The sequence below is a fragment of the Haliaeetus albicilla genome, chromosome 9 (assembly GCF_947461875.1).
Source record: "Haliaeetus albicilla chromosome 9, bHalAlb1.1, whole genome shotgun sequence".
In the NCBI taxonomy this organism is placed as follows: Eukaryota; Metazoa; Chordata; class Aves; order Accipitriformes; family Accipitridae; genus Haliaeetus; species Haliaeetus albicilla.
The window spans coordinates 1,868,808-1,892,247 of NC_091491.1; the positions used below are offsets into that span (position 1 = coordinate 1,868,808).

Consider the following 23,440-nt stretch of genomic DNA (forward strand, 5'->3'; position numbering starts at 1 on the left):
TCGGTCCCCCTGTAGTAGGGTGTATGTCTTAGAGCTCCTTGATCTGCGGCTGTTTTGCTTTCAAGAGCTTTTTTTCTTTCTTTCTTTCTTTCTTTCTTTTTTAAATTACATTCCGGTGAATTTTTTTTTTTTTTTTGCTTGATCCCAGCAAATCTGTGATCTTGACATGAGGACCTCCTCATATTTTCCATTACTGCTATGTCTGTAGATCAGCACGTTATTATCACTTGCAAATAAGCAAAGAAGAGAATTCCCTTGTTTTGCGAAGCGGTCTGACCCTAGCCGTTTGAGAGTACGGAGACGTAAGCGGAGCGCTGCAGGCTCTGCCGCCAGTCTGTCCGCCCCGGCACCTTGGCTTTCGCGGCGTGCCGTGACCAGGCGCGCCATCAGCGGCACGCGCCGTCACCTTCCTCTTCTGCCAAGGGGATTTGGGCCGCCTTTGTGCCGGCAGAGACCACCAGCAGTGGGCACCCGGCGAGGGCTCGGCTCTTCCTAAAAATGGTGCCTGTCGACGGCACGGAGAGCCGGGACGGCGAGCTCTGGAAACGCCGTGCCCTCGGCGGCCGCCCCGCAGAGACTCGCGGTACCTGCTGGCTTCTTTCTTTACCCTTCTCCTTTTCTCCACGGCCAGGTTTTCCGGCAGCGGCTTATGGACCAGTAGCAGCGGCAGCCGTGGCGGCAGCAAGAGGATCAGGTAGGGGGGCCCGTGGAAGAGCAAACCCTCAGAGTGCAGGGTCAGGTAAAAGCTCTGTCGGTATTCTGTGTGGCTGCAGCTCTCCATCATTTCTCTGATTTTCCTCACACTTATCCTGGGGACCTGAAAACAAACGATCAAAAAAAAAAAAACAATTACATAAAAAATAAGTAATCGATCCCAAACCAAACCCAAACTACAAGCAGAGGCCATGGGGCCTGGAGCACCTTGCAGGAGATTGGCGTAAGAACTGCCAAACCCAGGGTAGATATTCCGATTTGTTTCCTTATTTATTCCTTTATTATGTTGGTTTCTTTGTTTCTTCGTTTTAAATTCGAGGTCATAAAGTTCGCCCCAAAGAAATTAATTTGCGTTTCCGAAAAAAAAGTTTTCGTTTCTCCCGGAAAGCGGGTGTCGGGCTGAGGCGGTGGCGGCAGCCCCGGGCGCTCCCGCCGTGCCCAGAGCCGCTCTCGCCTCCTCCGCCGCAAACCGGCGCGAGGGTCGGGGTCAGCCTTCGCGGGTCACCCCCCCTGCGGCGAGGGGGGCCGTGTCCCCTCAGGGACGGCGCTTCCCGCGGGGCAAACACCGCCGCGAACGCCATTTTCAGCGCCAAAACGTGGCTGGTGGTTCCAATGCGGCCCTGCCCGCTTCCAACCCCGCAGGCCTGCTTTCCGTGAGGAACGTCAAAAGCTTTTCTTCCCCTTCCTTCTGAAAACTTTTTTTTTTTCCTTTCCCCTTAAGGGAAATCAATAAATAAATCGTCGCCCACTGCCGTTACTGCCTTAGGTTTTAAATTCAGCTAAACACGTGAATTAAAGCTTCGCTGAGGGAATTCAGGCGTTCAGTACAGCCATCGGTGAGCTGGTGGCTCGGCAGCGCCCGCCGCCGCCGCCGCCGCCTTGGCTCCCCGGCCCGCCCGGATCAAGCCGGGACGGAGCCGCTGCCGGGACGGAGCCGCTGCCGGCCCCGCGCCTCCTGCACGGCCCCCGCCGGCCGCCGACCCCCTCGCCGGGCCCGGCTGGCCGGCGTGGACGGCGGAGGTGCCGGAGCGGAGGACGCGGCGGCGGTTTTTCCAGCTCGCTCATGGCACGGTCCTGAAGCGGGGGTTTCTCGGTGGCTTTTCTGGCAGTGCCGGTGGGTTAACCGGGCTCTTCCCGAAAAGTCCCGACTAAACCGCTGCGTGAGGGGTTACGAGGAGGGCGCAGGCCCAGGTGTGTCTCAGGTGCGAGCCTGATGCCATGGAGGCCAAAGAAAGACACCAGGAGAACTCCGTTCCATGCAAACTGGCACTGCTTGCAGGCTACAAAGGATTATCTGTACCAGTTTCATCTTGTGGCATGTAGAGAGCGCCTAAGGGGTGACTTGCCAGACTGGTTGTGGGGATTCCCCATCTCCCGGCTTTTCCTACTGCCCCTTCATGCAGGGGGAAAAACAAACCCAAAGAGAAAAAGAAAAAAAAAGAAAAAAAAAACAAACAAAAAAAACCAAACAAAAAAAGAGATTAATTTTGTATATGATTTCAGGAAAACAGACTTCATTGTTTCTGCCTCTTCCTCATGTTTTTGCCCTTCAGGTTTTGTTTTACGTGCAAACAGACCTGGTGAGTTGCCCCTTAGCAAGGCACAGAGGGTTTGGCTGGATTAACGTTGCTTCCCTGATTATTATTATTTTTTTTAATCGGAGTGCTTTTGGTGCCCATTACAACTGAACTGAGCATTGATCAATTCTGTGCCTGAAAATCATTTGTCTTTAATTTGAGTGTTTTTTGGTTTTTTCTTTTGTTGGGTTTTCTGTTTTGTTTTGTTTTTTCGTTTTTGTTTTTTATTTGAACTTGCAATACGAAACTAAATCTAACCCTAAATTAACAACACCCTTTCTGGCAAGTTTAAAGAGCAGTATGGTGTTTGGAAATGTCTTTCAAGCCTCAAAATTGCCTGTGTGCACAAAACTGGCAAAACCCCAAAACTGAATCAAAAGAGCCCCCCCACCCCAGCCCTGAGCTCTCAAGGAGGAAGATGGGTTTGTCACCGGCCCGGCCCGACGGCCGCTCACATTTGCAGTGAAACGTGCTCTGGGAACAGTGGTGTTTTACGTAGAGTCATTTCCATCCAAAGACGGTTTTCGGAAGGGACATCCTGGGTTCGCCACTTCCATCCAGCAATGGTAGTGAATTGTATTCAGGAGCAGTAGAGTACGATCGATCTTGCGCTACAGTGTACGGGCCCGATTCATTACAAGAAAAATGGTTGGGGTTTGTTTTTTTTTTTATTCTTTTCTTTTCAGTTGGTTTTTTCTTTTTCCTTTGCAAATTCGCACAGCCCTCCTTCACGCGTGCCTAATCCAAAAGCACAGAGCGCAACACAGTTGGCCCTTACTGGCCCCCTTTCTGCCAGTAAACTGGAAAAGAGCTGGAAAACGCCCAGGCAGGCGCGTCCCACCGCCCCTCCGCTCGCTGGGGACTGCTCTGCCCAGAAGCTGCCGGAGACGTCCCCATCCCTGCTGCCCCTTCTGCAGCGCTCCGGCCCCACCAGCTCGCTCCAAATTGACCTCCTCCGCTCTCCAGCCCTATCCTGCCGGCTCTTCCCCACCGTCCTGGTCTCGCTGCCGGTGCGGTGGCTCGGCAGCATCGGACCTCGGCCTGGGCACCGGTGCCGGCCGGCGGGGCTGAGCGCCAGCGGAGAGCGTCCGCCTCCAGGCGTGCGTCTTGGTCTTCCAAGGAAGCTGCAGTCCTCTCGCTCCAAGCCCCTGGGCTGCGGTGCATAGGCGCTGACCACCTCGGTTTCTCCCCGGGGTGATGTTCCTCCTCTTGGGAAGCCTGCACGTTTGCTTAACGGCCAGCAAAAGGAGCCCACCCGGGCTTCCCTGCCCTTGCCCCTTCTTTTTCTGTTGCAGCGTGTGAGGATGCAGTCACCAGTTTAACCGTGCTAGATCAACAAGTTCTCTTCTCTGTCACAGCAGAAAGGGACATTTCCCCCTGCTCGTGCTCAGTGCCGCTCACAATTTCACGTCTAGCGTAGCCGGTCACATGCCGGCAGGGTGAATGCAGCGATGCTTCTCTTAATAAATCACGTGCCCAGTCGACGTCTCAGTGACGAGGCGATAGCTGAGGTCCCTCGAGCAGACAGAGGGGTTTGGCCACATCCATTCAAACCGGGTGGGACTGTGCTGCCGAATCCCTCAGCTGGTTTTGACAACCTCATCCATTCTTGTATTTTTTTTAATGAATTGGGACCTGAGCCATGGAAAACGAGCAAACTTAAAAGCCTGAATGCTGCAAACTCCTCCTAGACAACTTCACTATCAATGTCACGTTTCTTTTGAATTCACCTGACATATTTTACGTGTAAAACATTTTTGTCGTGTAAATGCTTTTTTTAAAATACAATCATGGGGAGGGGGCACATTTTTATCTTGCATTTGACATGGGAGGGATTCATTTGGCAGGAGAGCGAGACAAGGAAAATTTGGCAGGAGAGGGTTTTCGTTCCTTCCTCTTTGGTTCATTGACAAGTCTGAGATTTTTCCAGTTCCCAACCTGTTGCCACCAACTATTCCTCCCTGAGGACTGGAGACAAAACCCATAAGGCCATCTGTAATCCAGCCCGATTCCCGCTGCCCGGCACCGGGAGGAGCCGTGCGCGCCCGTCCCAGGCAAGCGGCGCGGGCTCCCACGGGCACGCTTTGCCCGCCGAGATGGCCGGCGGCAGGACAGCGCGGTGGGACAGCGCGGTGCCGCGGCGCCGGGAGCTGCTCCCCCCGCCTCACCCCGACCCCCGGCACATCTGGATTTTGGGCGCCAGTCCCGGCTTGCCAGTGCTGCCTTTGAGCCCTGCGCCCCGACAACCCCTTACTGTACTTTATACTTGCCAGCTATAACAAATCTCGTAACGTGAGCTACTGACCTTGATGGTGAGTGTGAGCAGTTATGTTTTGTTGTTTTCTCTCTTGCTTGGTTGGGGCTGCTGTGAGAGAGGGTGTCTCTGAGGCATACTTTCCGGCCTCTCTTACACTCGGACGTGCACACCTCCTCTCAAACACTCTTCTGAGCGCTCTCAGCGGGAAGGTTTGTCCACACCTATTAATCCTCTCTCAGTGTCCAGCTTCTTGTTAGTAGCAGCTGGTTGCATGTTTTTTGCTTGTTCGGACGAAACGGTTCAAGAAACGACTCATACCAACTCTTGAGAAATGTCTCTATTTTTTTGTACACTTTCTTTCTTTTGATGTTTTTATTAATTTCCCTTACTTAAAAAACAAAACACCTGTCGTCCCGTAAAACATTTCACATCTCCCCTTGCCTGTTCTTAGAGTGTATGTATCTGTGGGACTGAACTAAATGCATGCACTGTAGTAGTTGTACTGGTAGCAGTAGATGTAGTTGTAGAACATGCATTGTTGAGTTGATATTATAGGTATCATCAACGTGAACTAGCGTGGCAGTTAAAAGCATAGCCTTGGTCTGATTGAAAGCGTAGGGCTATCAATACAGCAGAGAGCTGCTAACGGCTTGGATCCATAGTACCGTATTTGTTAAATCCCATTATCTGGAAGTTTAAATTGAAGCTGGCTGTAGGCAACCTACACCCTGTGTACAAGAACCCGCACATGCTGTTACGTTGATAGTAAATTTGCCATATTATTTTTTTCAAATTAAACCCCCTAGGAATTAAAATGCTGACTATAACTATATTCTCTTATTTTTATTTTGTATTAAAAAGAACTTAAGATATTTTTTAAATCATTTTACAATCATGGTTTCTTCATCAGCCTGTTACTCGTCCATATTAGCCCATAGAATCATTCGTTGGCAGTCGTAGACCAGATGTGCCAAACGCAAATCACTCCATTTGGGTTTCTAAATAATACCGTGTGCGTGAAGCAGCTTCCCGCAGACTATCCTGAGACACGAAGCAATCGTTTTTAGGTCATAAACCTTAAATCTTGTTATGCAACAGAGACTCTGAGCTAGCGGTGGGTCGTACTCATTGCCATGTCACCCAGCTTAAGGGAACATTTTTAAATGAAGATTTAACATTTCATAAATACCAGCGTGAGGAGTTCGAGTTAAGTTCATCATCTTTGCCATTGAGCCAGTGAGTGTCTTTGCTTCTTGTGCCCAGGTTTCTGTGCTCAACTTCTAAAATCCTTTCGCAGAGGAAGCTGCAGTCAGTAGGTTTAACAGATGGTAATTGAGATCCCGAATTAGGCTTTTGTTTATTTGCTTAGTTCGTTGCTTGTCAGAAAACATCCTGCTGGGAGTAGAAAAGATACTGTATGGCATGGTCACACCTTCCCTCCTCCCCGCGCCCCCCGGCCGTCCCCGCAAACCAGATGTGCTGAGCTGGAGCATCTTCTGCTCCGCCGGGGGTAGTCAAGGCAGTCTTTAGTGCTCTTACTCCGGCAAGCGCTTTCAAAGGAAATAAAATATCCAGAATGGGCTTTCAAAATGTAATTAAGGATTTGTATCCGCTCCTTACCTCTAATAGAACATAAAGTAAATCAAGCAAACAGCCGCTTGGATGGGGCTGACGCAACGCAAGCCTGCGCAAGGCAATCCGAGCCACCCCTGTTACTTTCCTTACTGCTACGGGGGAGCTGAAACACTTGTGCATCAAGGGGGAGAATAATTTCCCCCTTAGATCTCAGTCTGCCAGGGAGTCGGGGGGACCCACTGTTTAATGTGCCAAGCGTATGATGAAGTGAGGAGTGTATCTAAAAGTCAGCAGAGCGACAAATTGCATGGGGTTTAGGAAGCCTTGTCTTACACTTAAAGAAGGTGCTCTGAAAATTTAATCTTGTCATTAGGCACCCATAGTGTTAGCAAATTGCGGCCATAAAAAGTGGGACGAGGGTTGGTCTGCGTGTGCGGAGGGAGAGAAGCCGCCAGCGGCTCACAGAAATGGCGTAAGGAGGAGCATTTCAAAGATCCAGCGATGAACCAATTTGGGATTTATACGGCCCATTGAGAGGACTCCCTTGTGGCACGGCAGCTCTGATGGAACTGCTCTCCCTCTTTTATTCTACTATATAAAAGTACATAAAGTTTAATCTGAGCTATGTAATCTCAAAAGCCAGAACCTAACAAGTGGACCACTTGGGAGCAGCAAGCGGGCTGAAATTTCTCACTCCACTGGAACCGCCGGTAATTACATGACAGAGCCTGGCGGCTGATGCATCGGAAAATTAATGGCTGCATCAGAGTTTATCTTTTGCTTATCTTCATAGCGGAGGCACTCCATGCCGGAGAGCATTGCAGGCGGCCCGGCAGGGAGGGTGAGGCAGAGGGACCCTGCACCCCGTGGGGCTTCGGTGAGGGGTGGACACAAAGACAAATGTCACGTATTAAACAGAAATAAGAGCAGCCGGGCTCTGCACGGAGCCCCTGCCTGGGCAGTGAATATGCCGTGCGCCTCTGCTTAGTGTAGTGCAGCTCTAGAGGAGGCCACTCTGCGTTTCCATGGGTGCTTTTGGCCTCAGTACTGGCAATATCCTCTTACTCTGCGAGAACTACAGTTACTTTCCTGACTACTACCTCGAATTAAAAAAAAAAAAAAAAAATAATAAAAGGGGAGTCATTTCTGTTTCAGTTCAGAAGTGCTGTGCTGGTCCGGGGTGAGAATCACGCAGGTCCTTTCCAGAACGCAGGCTACACGCAGAAACGGTTTGTCTTATTTTACTGTAGGATGCTACTTTTTGATTTATTTTGTCCGCGAGAGACTGAGCTCCCTGCAGTGCCCAGTAGAAAATTCAGTAGATCTAAAACAATTTGTTGCTGCTGCTGTTAGGCCTTGACCACAGCAGCGGTCGTTTTACAGGGCTCCTGGCTGAAGTCTATTGTGGTTAAAACACATCAGCTTTAATCAATAATTTTGTAATAGAAAATCTCGCGCACTTGATAAATCATCTCCAGCGCAATTAGTGACCACCTCTGAAGTGCAGACTTAAGTACAGCAGAAGTTAATCTTTAACGAATTTAGTGGCTAACTTTTAATAGTCTTTTCAATCAGGAGAATTATTTTCAGTGGGAAAACACTCCTCGGCAGAGCTCATCCCGGTGTCCCGGCTGCTGCTCTTGACCCACGGCAAGCGGTGACGGCGCGGACGCTGCCGCTGCCTGGCGTCGCGGCCGGGCTGGACGCCTGCAGGGACGGGCTCGCTGGTGCTCAGGACCACAGCCACCCTCGCCGGGCAGCCGCGCTCCAGCCCCGCAAAACCCTGCGACGGCCCATTACCCGTGTTCGGTTCCCTTTCGCCCGGCGGCAGCGGAGGAAAGGAGCTCTTGGCCGGTGTAATTAGACTGTGTTCCGCACAAGAGGCAGACGAGTCGTTGCGAAGTTCGAAGCGGGGCCTTCAGCCTGAGCTCTCCAGTGCAATGAGACACTCGAGCACACGAGCACGTCTCGTGCATTTTAATCGCTAAACGTGTAAAGGACGTGCTGAGCTGAGGTAACTTGCCTGTCTGGCAGCAGGCGCGGGCTGTTACCCGTTAGTACTAAATGGGACACAGCGCGTGTTTTACTGACATACTGTTGTGAGTATTTTCATGCTGATTCTCTCCCCGAATGCTTTAAAAGTAAATACATAATTACAGTTATTTTTTTCTCTCTCTCTCCTTTCTGAAATAGAAAACTGAAAAAGAAGCAGTGGAGTTTTTCCTTGCAGCAGCTGTTAGCATGCATCTGGCTCTGGATTAGCTTGAGGAGCATGGTGGATTAGTAGTTGCCAGAGAATGCAAAAATGGTCTGCAGGTATATAAACTTGAGCTATTTAAAAATAATAAACTCACACAGCTGGGTCTTTGTAAGGGTGTTTCCCGATAGGTAAGAGAAGAGACCAGAGACCAGAGCTTTGTGCCGTGAGGACTCCCAGGTGGCTGTGCCCAAATCCTGCCCGCCCGAGGGGCTGGGGTGTTAGCAGCCGACAGCGGAGCCGGTGCCACCAGCTCTCCCCCAGGCACCACGTGGTGGGCAGCAGCTTCTCTCGGTGTTTCCTCGTCGTTGAGCTGAGGTTTTGCCTTTAGGGGGTGTTAGTACCAGCCGCATGACCCTTGCTGGGACGTGGCCTTGGCACCTGGCTGGCCGGGCAGGTCTGCTCAACGCGCCCAGCACCTCTCTGGGCAGGCGCCTGGTGCAGATTCTCCCGCAGGAGAGGATCCTTGCACAGAAAGCACTGGGGTTTTGGGGGCTGGATTTCTCTTCTGTTACCTGGATAACCCCCCTGTGCTCCCGAGCATCCATCCAGCCCACAGGGGTCCATCGGCAGTGGGAAGATGCCCCCCGGGCAATGCCCTCCCGCTGCGACGACTTAAAATATGCAGTGAAAGAAGGACCCGGTTTTGTTTTAATTTTCCTCCTGTATTGTCTGTTATTGTACAAAAGGCTTCAATTTAAAATTAACAGGAGTGATAGCCAGTTAATGTGGTACAGTGGGAGGCCGGAGTTTCTGTTGCTATGGCAATGGAGTTCGGCTCATTTGTTTTGTAGATGAGTAATTACTACGCAATTAGAGTAGGCTAAAAATAAAGGGGCCTTTTGTTCCCTGTTACTCATTAATATTAATAAAAGACCTGTCCGGGCTGTGGTAAACAATTAATGCAGATGTGGTTGCCCATGGTAAAAGCAGCAACAGCTTTCGTGTTACCCGGCGCGAGGTGAAAGCACTGCCGTCGCCTGTCTCAGCTCTTCCTTCATTTTAAATAGAAAAATTATTAGAGAGAAGTCAGCGTTAGCACAGCATCACGAGCTTTAGCCCTTATTTGCCAGTTGCATGGATGGTAATAAGTGTTAAAGCTTAATGTGCAGACACAGGCAGCAGGTACAGCGCTGGGGTCAGATGCTGCGAAACAGCGAGCATCCGCAGCCCTCCGAGTTGTGTGCGAGAGAAACACAATGGCAGCAGCTCCCTGATGCAGAAATCTCTTCATTTATCCCCCCTCCGATCGCGGCGTTGCCCAAGGGAGGGCGCAGGGCCGTGCCGCTGCCGGTGCTCTCTCCGGTGAGCAGCACCGGCTGTGAGATGCTGGGCTGTAAGAGCCAGGGCTGGAGCAAAGAGCTTGCCCGAAAACCCGAGCACGTGAAAGTGCGAGCGTGGTGCTGCTGAAATGGCTCCGGTGCAGCACGTTACAAGCATCGAGCGCCAGAAAAGAGCGGAAGAAAACGGTCCCGAGCATTTGATGCGAAGTACGTAAACGTTAAAGCACGCCAGATTTCAAATTAACTGCAAAACCAGTTAAATGGACAGAGAAACCTGTTAGGACGCTGACTAAGGGGACGGAGTTTATTTACCTCTCTGTTTTATTTGCTTGTCTCAATGCAGCCGGTGAGCATCCCTTGCTGGCGGGGAGGAGCAGCTCAGAGCCGGGCCGTGGCCGGCCCGGTGGGCACGGCGGGGCCGTGGGGCGGTCACCCCCCCTCGCCGTGGCCCTGGGGTGCTTGGCATCCCTGGAAAACGCCGTCAGTACGGCGGAACCTCTCCGACGGGCAGCAAAGGCACCCGGGTGCCCCCGGCCCGAAACCCTCGAGTGCCGTGCCGGGGGGGCGGGTTGCGGACAAATGGGAACCGCATCCCTCCCAAACTGTTTAACTAATGGAGGGAAACGTAGCACAGCCTTTGTAAGGTCGACATTTGTTTGTTGTTAAGGATCTAATTAGAAACATGAGAGGGAGCTGAATGGCTGCTTGCTCGGCTAATTAGCGACATGCACGAAGACCACTTTGAACTTCAAGGACACAAAGCTATTAGCGCTTACATCAAAAATGGATTAAACTTCTGTGCTTTTATAATGATTAAAGATGAGCCGCTCGAGAGGAAATCCTTTTGTAAGGCTGTGACAAGAGCTGGCTCCCTGATTGCAGCTTCTACAAGCGAAGCTTTGTGTGGCCTCCGTGTAGCACTCGGCCCAGCGCGAGAGTGACACCGCTAACTTGCAATATGGAAAATGTGATTAGGCAATAAATATTGATCGCTGGCAAAAAATTACAGCCAGGCTGGAAAGTGCATTTATTTGTCCTGCTACATAACTGCAGGACTTAGAAAAGCTGGGCTTGAATACGTTGAATTTTGTGTCTTTTCTTCTGCAAATTGGTGCCCGTCGGTGCAGACGTGGCTGATGCTTCGGGTGCAATAACCGCAGTATTTAGCAGAAGCAGGTGCTCTCGACGTGCCCGCAGCACGCACGAGAGGGACAGCGGTGGGCTTTTAAAACACCTGCACCAGTTGAATTTTTAGCTTGCCCACGCTTGTGGAAACCGCCCAGCTCTTGCTCTCTGCTCATCTAAAGTAGCTTAGCAGTTGCTTTTTGTGTCCATGCCACCTGCTCAGCATCTGTGCTGGTGCCGGAGCCGAAATCCCCGTGCTGCACCGCGGAGGGAGGGCGCTGGGGCCGCGGCAGGAACGGTCGCCGCAAGATCCCAATTGCCATTATCACGCCGATGTGCCGGCTCGGTTCCTAGCGGCTCGGACCGCTGCGAGGCGCGGGGTCTGAGGGGTGTGAATAACCGTCGGCAGCCCCGCGCGGGGGCGAGGACGGGGCTGGGCAGCGCTCCCTCCCCGTGCTCCGCTCGCTTCCAGCGGTAATTGCTGAGCCGGGAACCTGCTCGCCACCCACTGCTTTCTGTCGTTATCCTTGCGATATTTTGATGTGTGAAGCCGTTTCCGAAGGGGCTGCAGAGGCAGAACAACCTTTTAAAGTGTGACTGCAGATAGAAAATAATGTACAAATAGTACCTTGTTATGGCAGATAGCTGCTCTCAGTGTCTCTTGGCCTCATCACCACTTATTTTACTGATGAGCCCGACAGTTGTTTTATTTTATGTTTTTCCCTGCAGGGCCAATATAGCTGCAGGGGAGGGACAACTGCTGCCTCTAACCCGGGGCTGCCTGGCTGCTCCCCATTACAGACCTGCGTCAGGGGTGACAGGGAAGGCACAAAGCTCGCAGTTTGATTTTCCAGAGTCAGGGCTGAACCGGCTGTCATAAGCAAAATATCTACAGCTTTTCATACTTGCAGAGGAGCTCTGTCTGCCACGGGCTTCTTACAGAGAGGTGTTTGCTTTTCAAGTCTGCTTGGGAAGAGCAGGAGCAAAGTGCTGCGCCTTGCGGGTCCCCGCGAGAGATGTACTAAATGGCACCTCTAATTGTAACGCTGGGTTTATTTGTTTTTCTGGTTTGTCTCCCACTTTCTGTTTCAGCTAGTTGGGAGCTGTTTGCACGTTGTTACTCTCCAGAATATCTGTGTGTTTCCAGCTCATTATTTCTGAGACATTTTTGAGTCTGAGCATTGATCTGAATTTGAGGTGTGCCACGTGTGGTCTCAGACATAAAATAACACTGTATGTCAAAGCACAGATACAATAAAGCGATGCCTCCGATAGTTCAGCCTGACCACAAACGAACGTGTTTGTGCCTGTAGCTGGAGCTGTATGCAGTGATCAGTATAGAAAAAAAAAAAGAGTCTGAAAGTGAGCATTTAATTTTCAGTGCTATGCCTGCGTGCTCTTGCAGCCAGGATAGGCTACCGAGAACCAGCAGCACCGACGTCTTATTTCAGACTGGCGTTAATTTGTACATCCAGTCTTGGGTAAATCACATCTTGGTTGTTAGCATCTCTGAAAAGCAAGGTACAAGCTCCCATTAGCTTCAGCTGTGAATGCACAAAGAATTAGCTTTGGCCAAGCTGTCTGTAACATGGGTGCAGTGCTAGCTAATGATATTTAGAAGGCTCTAAGCACTAATGATGTAAGATTTGCATGAGGTGCTGAAGTTTTCCGGCAGTCCATACCGTGGCTGGTTATTTAAAGTATCAGCATCACACTGTGACTGCCGGTCTGTTAGTCATGCACGCTACAATTAGTGCTCATGCTTCAGGACACATGGGATCCCCAAGGAAGGGCGAGATCTTCCCTGCACCAGTCACCATGGTTTTACTGTAATGTCCTCTGCAGCGTTTGCGCTTGGGTTGTTGTAAAGGCAGTACAGCAGGCTGGAATGCTTGATCTTCCACGAAAATCTTCTCTTAAAATCCAGCAGTAACTCCCAAGTGATGCAAATTAAATGCCTCCAGACTGTGGTGTAGTTCCCTGTCCCAGCCGGGCTGCTCGGGACCCAGCTTCGCAGCTCTGCTGAACCCATCGTGGGCAGAAGGACGGGCTGCAGCGTGTTCAGATAAATACTTTCCGCTCGCTGCTGCCGACGGGACTGGGGTGCCGGCTCTCCCGTCGGCTCACCGCGCCGGGCTGCTGCCAAACGGCACCTCCCTGCCCTGTCCTCCCCAGCCCCTGCCTGTTTCCATCCCTGTCAGCAGCATTCAATGTTATTATATCATTTACTCCTTCGAGCTGGAAGATGATGTTTGCAGCATGTTATATGAATTTTTCATAAAGATAGAAAAACAGCCTAATCTTGTGAGCTTTGAGTCTTGGTAGTGGGTAATGGCTTTGATTTAAAGCATTTTGTCTTAATGATAGTTATATTGAAAATTTCCTGCTGCTTTCAAGCACGTGTAGTTATTATCATAAACATTGATGGTAGAAATGCCTGCCAAATTGTGCGTGGCTGTTTATGGTAGATGAGAGAGTCATCCAGAAATTAGAGCGCTGGATCAACAAGTTGTCGAGAAGCCTGTTTGCACAGAAAGCCACCCCGGGGCCGGTGGGACAAGGCAGGAGCGAGGAGAGCCTTGGAGGAAAGAATTGCTGGAGATGGCCGGCACTGGGTGTGGAAAATACTCAGTGTGAGATTAAAAGCGAATTTCTGGCGAGGAGGAGCTGCTTTAGAAGAAGTTGAGGAGTACGGAGGGAGGGCAGTCCCTTGCCAAGCAGAGCATTCGGGTGCTCTGCCCCAGCCGTCGTGCCGGTGGCCGTGCAGTGTGAGCCCTTGTATTTTATCCGCTTGAAAAAATTAATAACCTGATGCATAAAGCATGCATATTTACAGGGGGATGTTTCATTCTTTTTCTTTATGCGCGTCGCTCTGTCCCCCGTGTGGTGTTAGATAACGGGATCTGCTTTCTGGGGAGCACCCCCATCAAAAGGTGGCCTGTCTGTGGCGGGATTCTGCCTCCAGCTACACCAGCAGAGCCACTTTTCCGTGTGGATTGTCGCCCAGGGATAAGGAGCCCTCTCCGGGAAGGTGCGGGTGGCAATCGAGTGCCACGAGACGGGTCTCTGGGAGCGCTGGTTTAGCACTGACCAACACACACCTTGGGGCGAGCCCGTGCAGCCGTGGGGTCCCGGCCGTGTCCCTGCGGGATGCAGGCAGGGGATGTGGGCGCCTGCGGATGGGGAGAAGCTGGGGCAGCTCCAGCCGGCTCCGTTCTGCTCTCAGCTGCTCTCTCAAGTGCAAAATGTATTTCTGGCTGTGATAACAGGGCACTGTATCTCATCCTGAAGTATCCTGCCTCTTCTCAAAGAGGAAATCCAGTAAATCATGTGGTGCTTTCTTTCAAGTTTGAGGGGTTTTTTGCCTGTGCACCATGGCTGGGAAGGCAGCCACAAGTTTCTCTAACGGTGTTTTGTACCATTCTTCACCTTTTTTTTTTTTTTTTTTACTTTTGAAATATTCATATCTGTTATATGTTTAAAAAAAGCAAAACCATATTAGTAAGCGGTGAAGAGGCAGCTGTAGGAGCCAGTCCTCCCCACAATGGTGTTTAAGTCTTTGGGGTTTGGTGCTGTAGGAGAGGGAAGAGTGTTGTCACAGAAGGCTCGATGCGGGCTGGGGGGCAGCGATCCCCATGCAGTGCTTGTCTTACACCTCTGTATGTATTTCGCCTGGTTTGTTTCCTTTGCAACACAGTGTACTTCAGTGGTGCTTAAAATCATTGCTTTGTCATCACGTCTAATTTAGTAGGCCCTAAGGGACTGACCGTCAGCCCGGTACCATGCAAGTTCTTGTAGGGCAGTAATGTCCAAATCCTTACATTTCTTCTCCCTTTCCCTCCCTCTCCTGTCACCATTCATGGCTGAATTGAGTTTATTTGGGTGGGATTCCAGCATCCAACTTGTTGTGCTTTCCCCAGCTGCCCTCTCCGCCCCCGCAGAGAGGCGTTTGGATCCTCGTTAGTGTAATACGCCGTTGGCTAAGGCAAATGTCATAATGAATCCTGACTTAGAAATTTCTCAAGAGTTCACCGAAAGAGAGTTTATCTTTCAATAGTGACCTTTCTCGTTGAACGCGGATTAATATATGAGCAGGGTCTGTGTTAACATGGCAGTTTGCAGGAGAAGGCACTTGATAAGCGAGCTCCAGCGAGCTCCGTCCTTGCTCCCAGCAGAGCTTTTTGTAGCCCCGAGCCTCCTGCCTCTGCGTGAACCTGGGCTGCCAGGAGTGTTTCAGGCTCCAGCTCTCGGCTCCTTGACATAAATCACGTGTTGTCTGAACGTTGCGTTGAGAAGCATCTTACACGCATGTTAAATGTGGACAAAGACGGCTCTGCTAAAGGACACCAGGATGAGTTAGTAATAAAATAGCCTTGCTCCTTGAAGCACTGTCTTGAGGATATGGATGCTTTTTTAAAACTCTCTTCAAATTCATATTTATTTTAGCAGAAAGACTTTCAGTAGCTTCTCCTTTGAGGAGATGCAGCTTGGGCGGGGGCGAGGGTGCAGTGAACGTGCGTTGTTGCCCCAAACACTTCCCCGAGATGAGACCCTGCATGCAGGTGCATGCTGCAGCAGGGAAGTACAGCAAACCCTGGCTTCTGCCATAGCAAAACCTGACTGCTGTAAATACTAATCGCTGGCAATGGTTTGTGGCAAGGCACCGAGTCTAAGGTCCTTTTATCCATTTCCAGCCTTGTCAGCAATGGCATTTCTCTGTCTCTTCCCATCACCTCTGGAAGATGGAGGCAGTACCGATGTTTGTCGTGGCTCTCCCAGCCACCCCTTCAGACAAGGTCCAGCTCTTGCTGTGCCAGCCGTGCACAGCAGATCCCAACTCCACCATCACCGACACTTTGCATTTAAAAAAAAGCCTGTTCTGGGACTGCTTTATGAACCCACATTTGCTTCAGCTTCTCATGCCCCATCTTGCTTTCCCTCATTGCTTTTCAGCGCTCCTCAAGCCACCATGGCACTGGGCAATGTAGAGCCCGAGGCTTCCCAAAACCCATCCTGCTGGCCTGCAGGCAAACGTTCACTTACTGGTCAAAATTCACAGGCTCAGAGCCTTTTCCATAAGACAAACCACAGCAAATTCAAAGTGAAGCAAACAAGACATTAAACTTCCTTGTTCCCATCACTGCCACATCTCTTGGCTTCTGTCTCTTGATCTCCATCGGCTTAGGAAGGAGCTTCTGTAACGCAGAGGATGGGAGATCGTTGGGGCTGAAGAAGATAAAAGTTGGTTAGCTGTGACCTACAGACACATCTAACCTTTTCCGCATCTCTCCCGACCTTGATCTGTCACAGGGCTTCCTGGTGACAACTTGGGATTGCAAATTAGGCGTAGAGGAAACCCTTGAGCTGGAGGCACTTAGCCGCAGTCTCAGAGCTGTGAAAATGTCCGGCGCAGGATGGTTTCCTTTGAAATTGGTTGGTAAATTGGACCTGAACCTTTCAGAGCATGTTGGAAATGGGTACTTTGACTGCCAGGACTTCTGAGTGCTGGCAGTCCTTGGAAGGGGAGGAGACGGCCCTGCCAACCCCATGCAATGCTAAATCAGTCTGATGGGTCCTCCCGACAAACCGAAGTCAGGAGATACTTGGTCAGCTCGGCCAGTACCTCTGCTGGGACCAGGCAATAGGTCGGGCTTTGCTCCTGGTCTCCGTTGACCGGCATCAAGACATGGTCAGTGGTTCCTTCCCCTCTCCTGGGACAGCACAGTCCCCTGGTGGTTTTTCAGCAACGTGCTTCCGAACTTCTGCCCTTAATTATTTCCCATTCTGACTTCAGGATGCTGGTGGCTGGGGGAAAGTCTCAGATTCCTTCCAGCCTGCAAGGCATTAATCTTAATGCTCTGCGATTCCTGCAGCTCACAGCAGCCATGGCTCTTGGACAGGTTCTGCCTCCTCCAGTGACTGAGCTGACATCAGGAACTTTGTCATAAAGCTACATGTCTCCAAAGAGTCTTAAGTTTTCTTTGACGAGTAAAACAGTATCTGGAGTCTGGAGGATTTTGGGGTTTTTTTCTTCATTTTAGTCTTGGATTATTCCAGGTATGTGTAAAATAAATTTGTTTCCAGGTATTTCATACCAGAACACATCGCACTTTGCATGTTGGGAAAGTTGTTCAAGGTCCCTTTGCTGTTGTTTCAAAGCGATGGTAAAAGTGCCTCTGGCTCCAGGTGAGCTTATGTGCAGCTATTGTAGGAAGACGAGTATTTAGCAGCTCACCATGGCTGAGTGAATCGTTAAAATGCGGCTTTCTGAGGAGTGCTTAGCCTCCTCGTAATTATGAGAGCTTTCCTGTTTCGTTTATTGGGTCTGGAGCAAAGCGTCAGCTCTGTGAAAGCTTCCAGCCCTTTCTATACAGTTTTCCGGGCAGCTGTTCAGCAGACGGCGTGGAGCGGTGCCGGGGCGTCCCCAGCCTCCACGCGGTGGTTCCCGGGCGATGGACCGCCGGGCGTGCTTTTGGCATGGCCGTTTTTCCACAGGCAATCCTGTGAGCCGTGTGGAGTATTCAACTGATGTTCAGTAGATAGAAAATCACCTTTTTCTTACATTACGTACCCGCAGTCAGAAGGGCTTTTGAATAACCAGTTGCCAGCGCTTTTGGCATGTATGAAAGCCGGTATTTCCAGTCTTCTTAGAGATGTAAACGGTTGGGGTGGGATGTTTGGGGGGACAGAGCGTCTCTCTGGCTCCTCAGTCTCCGTTTGCTGTTCTCCTTGCAAGGTTTCAGGACATGGCAAAGCGGGTCCCGCAGCGTACGTCTGTCTGTCCCGTTAGCCGCGGCATCGCCACAGCTGGTCGGCACGTGCCGCGTTCTGCTCCTCCCCGCGGTGGACCCGGCGGCCGGTGGCTTTGGGCATCGCGCGGGCAGTGGCTTGGGGCCGAGGCGGTGGCGGTGCAACGGGCTCTCCCAGCGCTGCCGCAGGGCTTTGCGGGAATATTTTACTAACAGAATCCCCCCACACACACCCCCCTCGCCTTGCCGCATCCTTCTGCCGTGCTCCTGCCTTTGCTCAGGCCGGCCAACTGGGTTTTGTGTGTGACTTGGCAGTAAAACTCGCATCCATTTTATTGAACCAGAAGGAAGAAAAGGGAAAAAAAAGTGCTAGCTTAAAGTAATAAAAGGCTTTTGAACATCTCAGCTGGATATTTTTCTTCATGAGTGAGAAGGCCAAATGTTATCTTGACATTTAATCTTTAATAATATAAAAAGGCGCTTCGTTTGCCAGTGAATTCCAAAATCTGTTTACTCTCTCATGCCTTATTTCTTTTAACTTGCTAGCTGAGATGTCCTACTTACTTTCCCCTGCTACCAGTTCAGAGCTGCATTAAACCATTTATTTTGTAAAATTCACTTCCCTGTCATCGCAGAGCCGACAGCTGCTGGGTTGACCTTTTTTGACCGGCTAATTCATTCCTTTGAAAAACGGGGACCTCTCGGGATAGTGGTGCAGGGGGAAGGGGCCAGGGTGGGAGAGACGGCGGCCCAGCACCAAATCCAGGCTGTGCCCACCGCAGCCCACCTAAGGTGCTGGCAAAGCCTTCCCTCGGGCTGCCCTTGTCGAGGGAGCCGGGCGTTCTCCCGGGCTGGTTTCCATCCCCGGTAAAACCCCGCAGTCGGTCAGCGCAGCTCTGACCTGCGGGCCAGCGGCAAGTCTCCGTGTGCTCCCGAAGGACCTTGCAAGTGCCACTCAGGTGTAGCTCCAGCTTCCCGCAAGCCATTTCCATCCAGCTCCTCCTAGTCCGCTAACTTTTCTTTCGCATTGAAACTTATTACTCATAAATTTTACATCCGAGAGCAACTGTGAGAAATGCCAGAAGCCTGATCATCTAACATGCTTTAATATCTAAATTTATTCTTTAGTATCATTCTTATTTACATTGTTTTTCTGTCTCAAAAAAAAAAAAAAGGGAGGAAAAAAATAAAAATTTTCTTTTACTTCCACATTAGGAGGTGAGTTGTCATACACCCTCTGGAATTCTTTTTTGCTTTTGATCTTTATTTATTTGTTTAATTTTGGTTGATGTCCCAAGCATGGTTTTGGAGACGAAGGTAAGTCTTCGCTCTCCAAATTAAAAGGAAAAAGATTCAATAAAACAACACTCTCCTTGGTCATAAAAAAAAAAAAATTCCAAACTGTTCCATTCCATACCATTTAAAGAAAAAAAAAAAAAATCACCTATTGAACTATTTCTACAGCTTACTGATTTAAAAGGGCGGGTTTTTTTCAAAAGTATCGAATGGATCCAAAAACGATTTTCCTAGACGCGATTGAAGTTATTTGCTGTCAACATTTTAATATCAATATTACCACAATGTGTAGTCTCAAACTAGTTCCTTTGTAGTTTGCATGGGATGTGAATGCTGTCTCGGCGTGCCCAGACCTAGAGAACTTGTTACTACTGCATGAGCATCAAGTCAGATGTTGAAAAATACCTATTATATTTTGTGATAATTTGGTGAAAATGAGCACCTCCAGTCTCTGGTTGCAGTAGTGTGTTGAATGATTGTTCTTTTTTTTTTATATATATCCATATATATATTTTTGGAGCTCTAAGCTTCGTAGTAGTACGGGCTGACTCTTATCCAGTACTTGCTCTCCTATCGCATGGCCTTGGTTAAGTGTTAGAAGTTGGGCCTAGGCTGTTTATTCTGGTGTTTGGCTTTGTAATAACGGTGCATGCCCGGCGTCTGGCCTCATACCCAGCTTTATTCTCTGCACACCAGTCTTGAATAGCTACAGTGCTCAACCGAATTTTGGCGCACCCGCTTCCCCGGCAGGCTCCAACCCAGCCCGACCCGGAGGCTTCCCCGGGGCCAACAGCCCAGGGCCCGTCGCGGATCTCTACGGCACAGCCAGCCAGGACTCCGGCGTGGGTAACTACATAAGCGCCGCCAGCCCGCAGCCGGGCTCCGGCTTCGGCCACGGGATCGCCGTAAGTACCGCCGGCGCCAGAGCCGCCGCCCCCGCTTCTGGGTCCAGGGTGGGGTTGGTTGGTCTTTCGTTGGTTAATGACATCCGAGCGGTGGTGGTGGAGGGGTTACGTTGGGGTTTTGGGGGTTTTTTTTTGTTAACGATGACCTGACGGCGAGCGTAGCGCCTTGCTGCCGTAGCCTGATAGAGCTGTGCCCGAGCCGCTCCGGTTACCAACTCGGCTGGAAAGGCTTGTCTGGCGCCTTCCGCGGCCCAGACGTGACGCATCTCAAAAGGAAACAATAGTAAAGAAATAATATTAATAATAATTTATAATAATAATTCACATTATTATTTTATATAATAACATAAAACTCAATAATGAGGGGCTTTAAAGTTCCTGCATATTATCCGTACGGGCTTTATATCAGCCCAACCACCCGTCCCGGCTGATGCGCCCGTTTGCAAACAACGCACCTGTCCCAGCTCCTAAACGAGCAAAAAGCGGCTCATTAATTTGGCCGGCAGGACCCCGGGGTTGCCCACAGCCACCCCGGCGAGGGGCCGTCCGTCCGTCCTGCTGCCCTTCGCCCGTCCCCACGGCGGCAGCGTCCCCGTGGATCTGGCGTGTGCTGACCTCCTGGGTCGCTCCCAGCCGGTTACGGCATTGCCGACCGTCCTTAAAATCTGCAGGTTACGAGTAAGTCGCTACCGTTTTGTTGTCAAGTCGTTGGAAAAGTGCCTCTTTAATGCCGCGTGGGTCTGCAATCTCACTAATGACGGGCGATGGAGATTTGCTTAACAAAGCTGCATGCTGTTTTTCAGATCGCGCTGTTTTTACCTGTGTGTGTTAGCATGAATGCGGTTGGACCTCTTTGTTGGCTGTCAGTCTCCCGAACAGAAAAACTGCAACTGAAGTTGTTTCCCTTTTTGTAGTAAAACGATGAGATTTTTTTCCTCTTGTACAACAAACGTGGCAAAGTACAGAGGGCTCCCCCAGATCCCTCAAACTGAGCGGAGAATTTCACTCTCTGACCGAATTGGATGAGTGAGGGGAGCAGGAGCGTAGTGCAGACAAAGTTCCTGAAATTGTGTTATTTTTATTGCGTAAGCAACCAGTACCCAAAAAGACAAAAAAACCCCTGCTGCCTCCGTTTGTGCCCTTGTGCTCAATTCCTGTCCCGGTCCTGCCCCTCCCGTGGTCACGCCAGGGACTTGACAATCCCTTCGGATCAATTCTAGTACTAAACGCAGAATATTATTGCTCTGCTAAGAGCTACATCAATTTAAACTGCCATCTCTCACCACTTACAACACCTCTTATTTCCATTTTTCACCTAAAGAAGAAGACCTGTTTGTTCTTGAAAACTTGGGCACTTTGGCCTCAGCAGCATCCCGATTTTTCAAGTAATAGGATACGAGGTACAAGGCTGGGTATCCGGATTTGTCTGCACTACCACTTCTCCAAAGAACGATTTTGTATCTGACTTGCAGATTGGCAGCCTCTTAATTTCCCCCAATAACTGCAAAGAATCCCGTAGCTTTTTTTACATATATATTTATTTAACACTCTCCATTTACTAACCCTGGTTTAAAAATAAAGAAGGGAAAACCCAAAGCTTATTCTTGCAACTGGGGGAATGAGAAGATTATGGTCTTGGAAAGGTACCGTAGGGTTCAGCACACCGACTCCCTGGTGACCAGAACAGCTCTCGGAAATACCTATTCATGCTGGCAACACAGTCTTTCAAGTCCTTTGATAATTTCTTGCCAAAATTAATAATCATCTGTTCCCATGTATAGAGCACTGATGAACTTAACAATTGTACAATTTTAGGGACCTTTGATTGCAACGGCTTTTACAAATGGATACCATTGAAACGTTACACATGGTTGGTTGCCATCTCACTTGGAGGTATTACAGTATATACCATTTGTACTTTGTGCTAAACTACCATCTCCCCTATATTTACTTTAAGTGAACAATTTTTTTATCTTCATTTCGTCTTTCCTTGGCCTTTAATCATTCCTTTCTGTGATTTATGTTATTCAAATCAATCTCACGGGTTGGAAACTGGAAGACGGATCGGGAGCTAAACCCCCCAAAAGTCACGTTTTCGTACTCAGGACACTTAGTGCAATAGTTTGGAGAGGCAAAAGCCCCGCAGAAAAACCAGCAATCCCAGAAACCTGTGGGGAAGCAACCGAGGGCCAGCCGACAGCATCCCGATGGGGATTATAGATCTGCTACCAATGCACTGGTCTAAAAATAGGCGAGCCCCACCGCTTTATTACAGAGAAACCATCATTCTTAATTAAGTGCTGTACCAAATATTACAGCTAAAAGATAACATTGTAACTAGTAACCATAGAGCAATTATCAAGATTAAAAAAAAATTAAACCTAAGCAAATTAAATTAAAGACATTACCTGAGTAATGCATCCTTGGATCACTGCCAGTTTCCTACCCTTTGAACTAAGCTCAAGTTAATTAAATGTTTAATTTTTGTTTTAAATTTTTTTGGCCTTTGGCTTATTCATCTTTGCAAACAAATATTCTTACACCAAGAATAGAGTAGATTAGAAAAGTCAGTCAATGAAAAACAGAACTTAGCGCATTAAATGGCACAGGTTTACCTCTAGAGCTCTTAGTCCACGCAGACAAATGTAATGGATGTGACAGATTTTATTTCTCTGCCTTTTGCCCAGCACTACCTGATCAATGTCACATGTTTTACATTCAAAATCAGTGTATGAAATTAGAATTGCAGTTAGTCAAGGGGCTGGGAACTGTGGAAAACGTTTGGAGGCTTTAAATTATATAAAAATAGATTTACACCTAAATAGTAGTGGATAAAGGGGTTTTCTATTTACTCTTCATCTACCCACATCCACACAAGATTACCTGAAATCGTTCTGTCAATTAATTTGCTCCACCAAGTAGTATTTTTTATGGGAAAGAAAGAAGTGGCATAAGCACTCTTGCTTTAATCCCAGTTATTATTTGCACGTATCAGTGTATGTTCACGGATCAATTTGTCAGAATCCTTCATGTTTTCTGGGCCGTCAGCCTTTGTAATAACGAGGTGGTACACAAAGCTGGCTGGAGACCTAGGCAGAACATCATAATTCACGCTAATAACGCTGCAATGAAGACAGCGTTCATCAGATTAATGTATTGTAATCATTTTACAGTTACCACAACACATCAAACTGTAACCATCATTTACTGGCCAGTATTAAGACTCAAACCATTAATGACTTAAAAACAGAAAGTGCTTTTAATGTTGCTCATTACTAATTAAAATAGATTTTGAGAGGAGGAAATGAGCCTTATTATTAATTCCTCAAGGACCACCGAGTTTGAAATTTTTATTGCGGCGGTGCATCCCGAGGCATCTGGTCCCTCGCCCACCCCGGCTGCCCCCGCTCCTCGGGGCAGGAGATGAGGATGAGGATGAATTTGGCCGAGCTGCAGGTCCCCGGGGCAGGAGATGAGGATGAGGATGAGGATGAATTTGGCCGAGCCGCGGGTCCCCGGGGCAGGGACCGGCCATTCCCGCAGACCTGTGGGGTGCTGGCAGGACCTCACCCTGGGCACGGCCGTTTGGGGATGGGTTTTGGAGGTCACCCCCAAAAACGTGCGACCAGGGTGTGTTCCCCGCCGCAGCCAGCCCTGCAAACGGCCGCCTGCAGAGCTAGTCCCCTAATATTTATTTCCTTC

General features: G+C 49.6%; 1 protein-coding gene across 32 annotated transcripts in view; it reads left to right on the forward strand.

The window, feature by feature from the left end:
- The window catches only part of MSI2 (musashi RNA binding protein 2), a 259,898-nt gene that overhangs the window by 231,112 nt on the left and 5,346 nt on the right, over positions 1-23,440 (forward strand). For 8 of the 32 annotated variants that reach the window (XM_069790893.1, XM_069790878.1, XM_069790881.1 and 5 more), the window contains 3 exons: positions 632-739; positions 19,530-19,738; positions 21,554-21,631. In XM_069790893.1, coding sequence (XP_069646994.1) covers positions 632-739; positions 19,530-19,738; positions 21,554-21,595 — 359 coding nt within the window. In that variant the 3' untranslated portion in view covers positions 21,596-21,631. Of the gene's footprint in view, positions 1-631; positions 740-2,267; positions 2,295-4,663; positions 4,758-19,529; positions 19,739-21,553; positions 21,632-23,440 lie in introns of those variants that run through there. The other 24 variants (XM_069790883.1, XM_069790887.1, XM_069790896.1 and 21 more) reach the window with 15 other exon arrangements.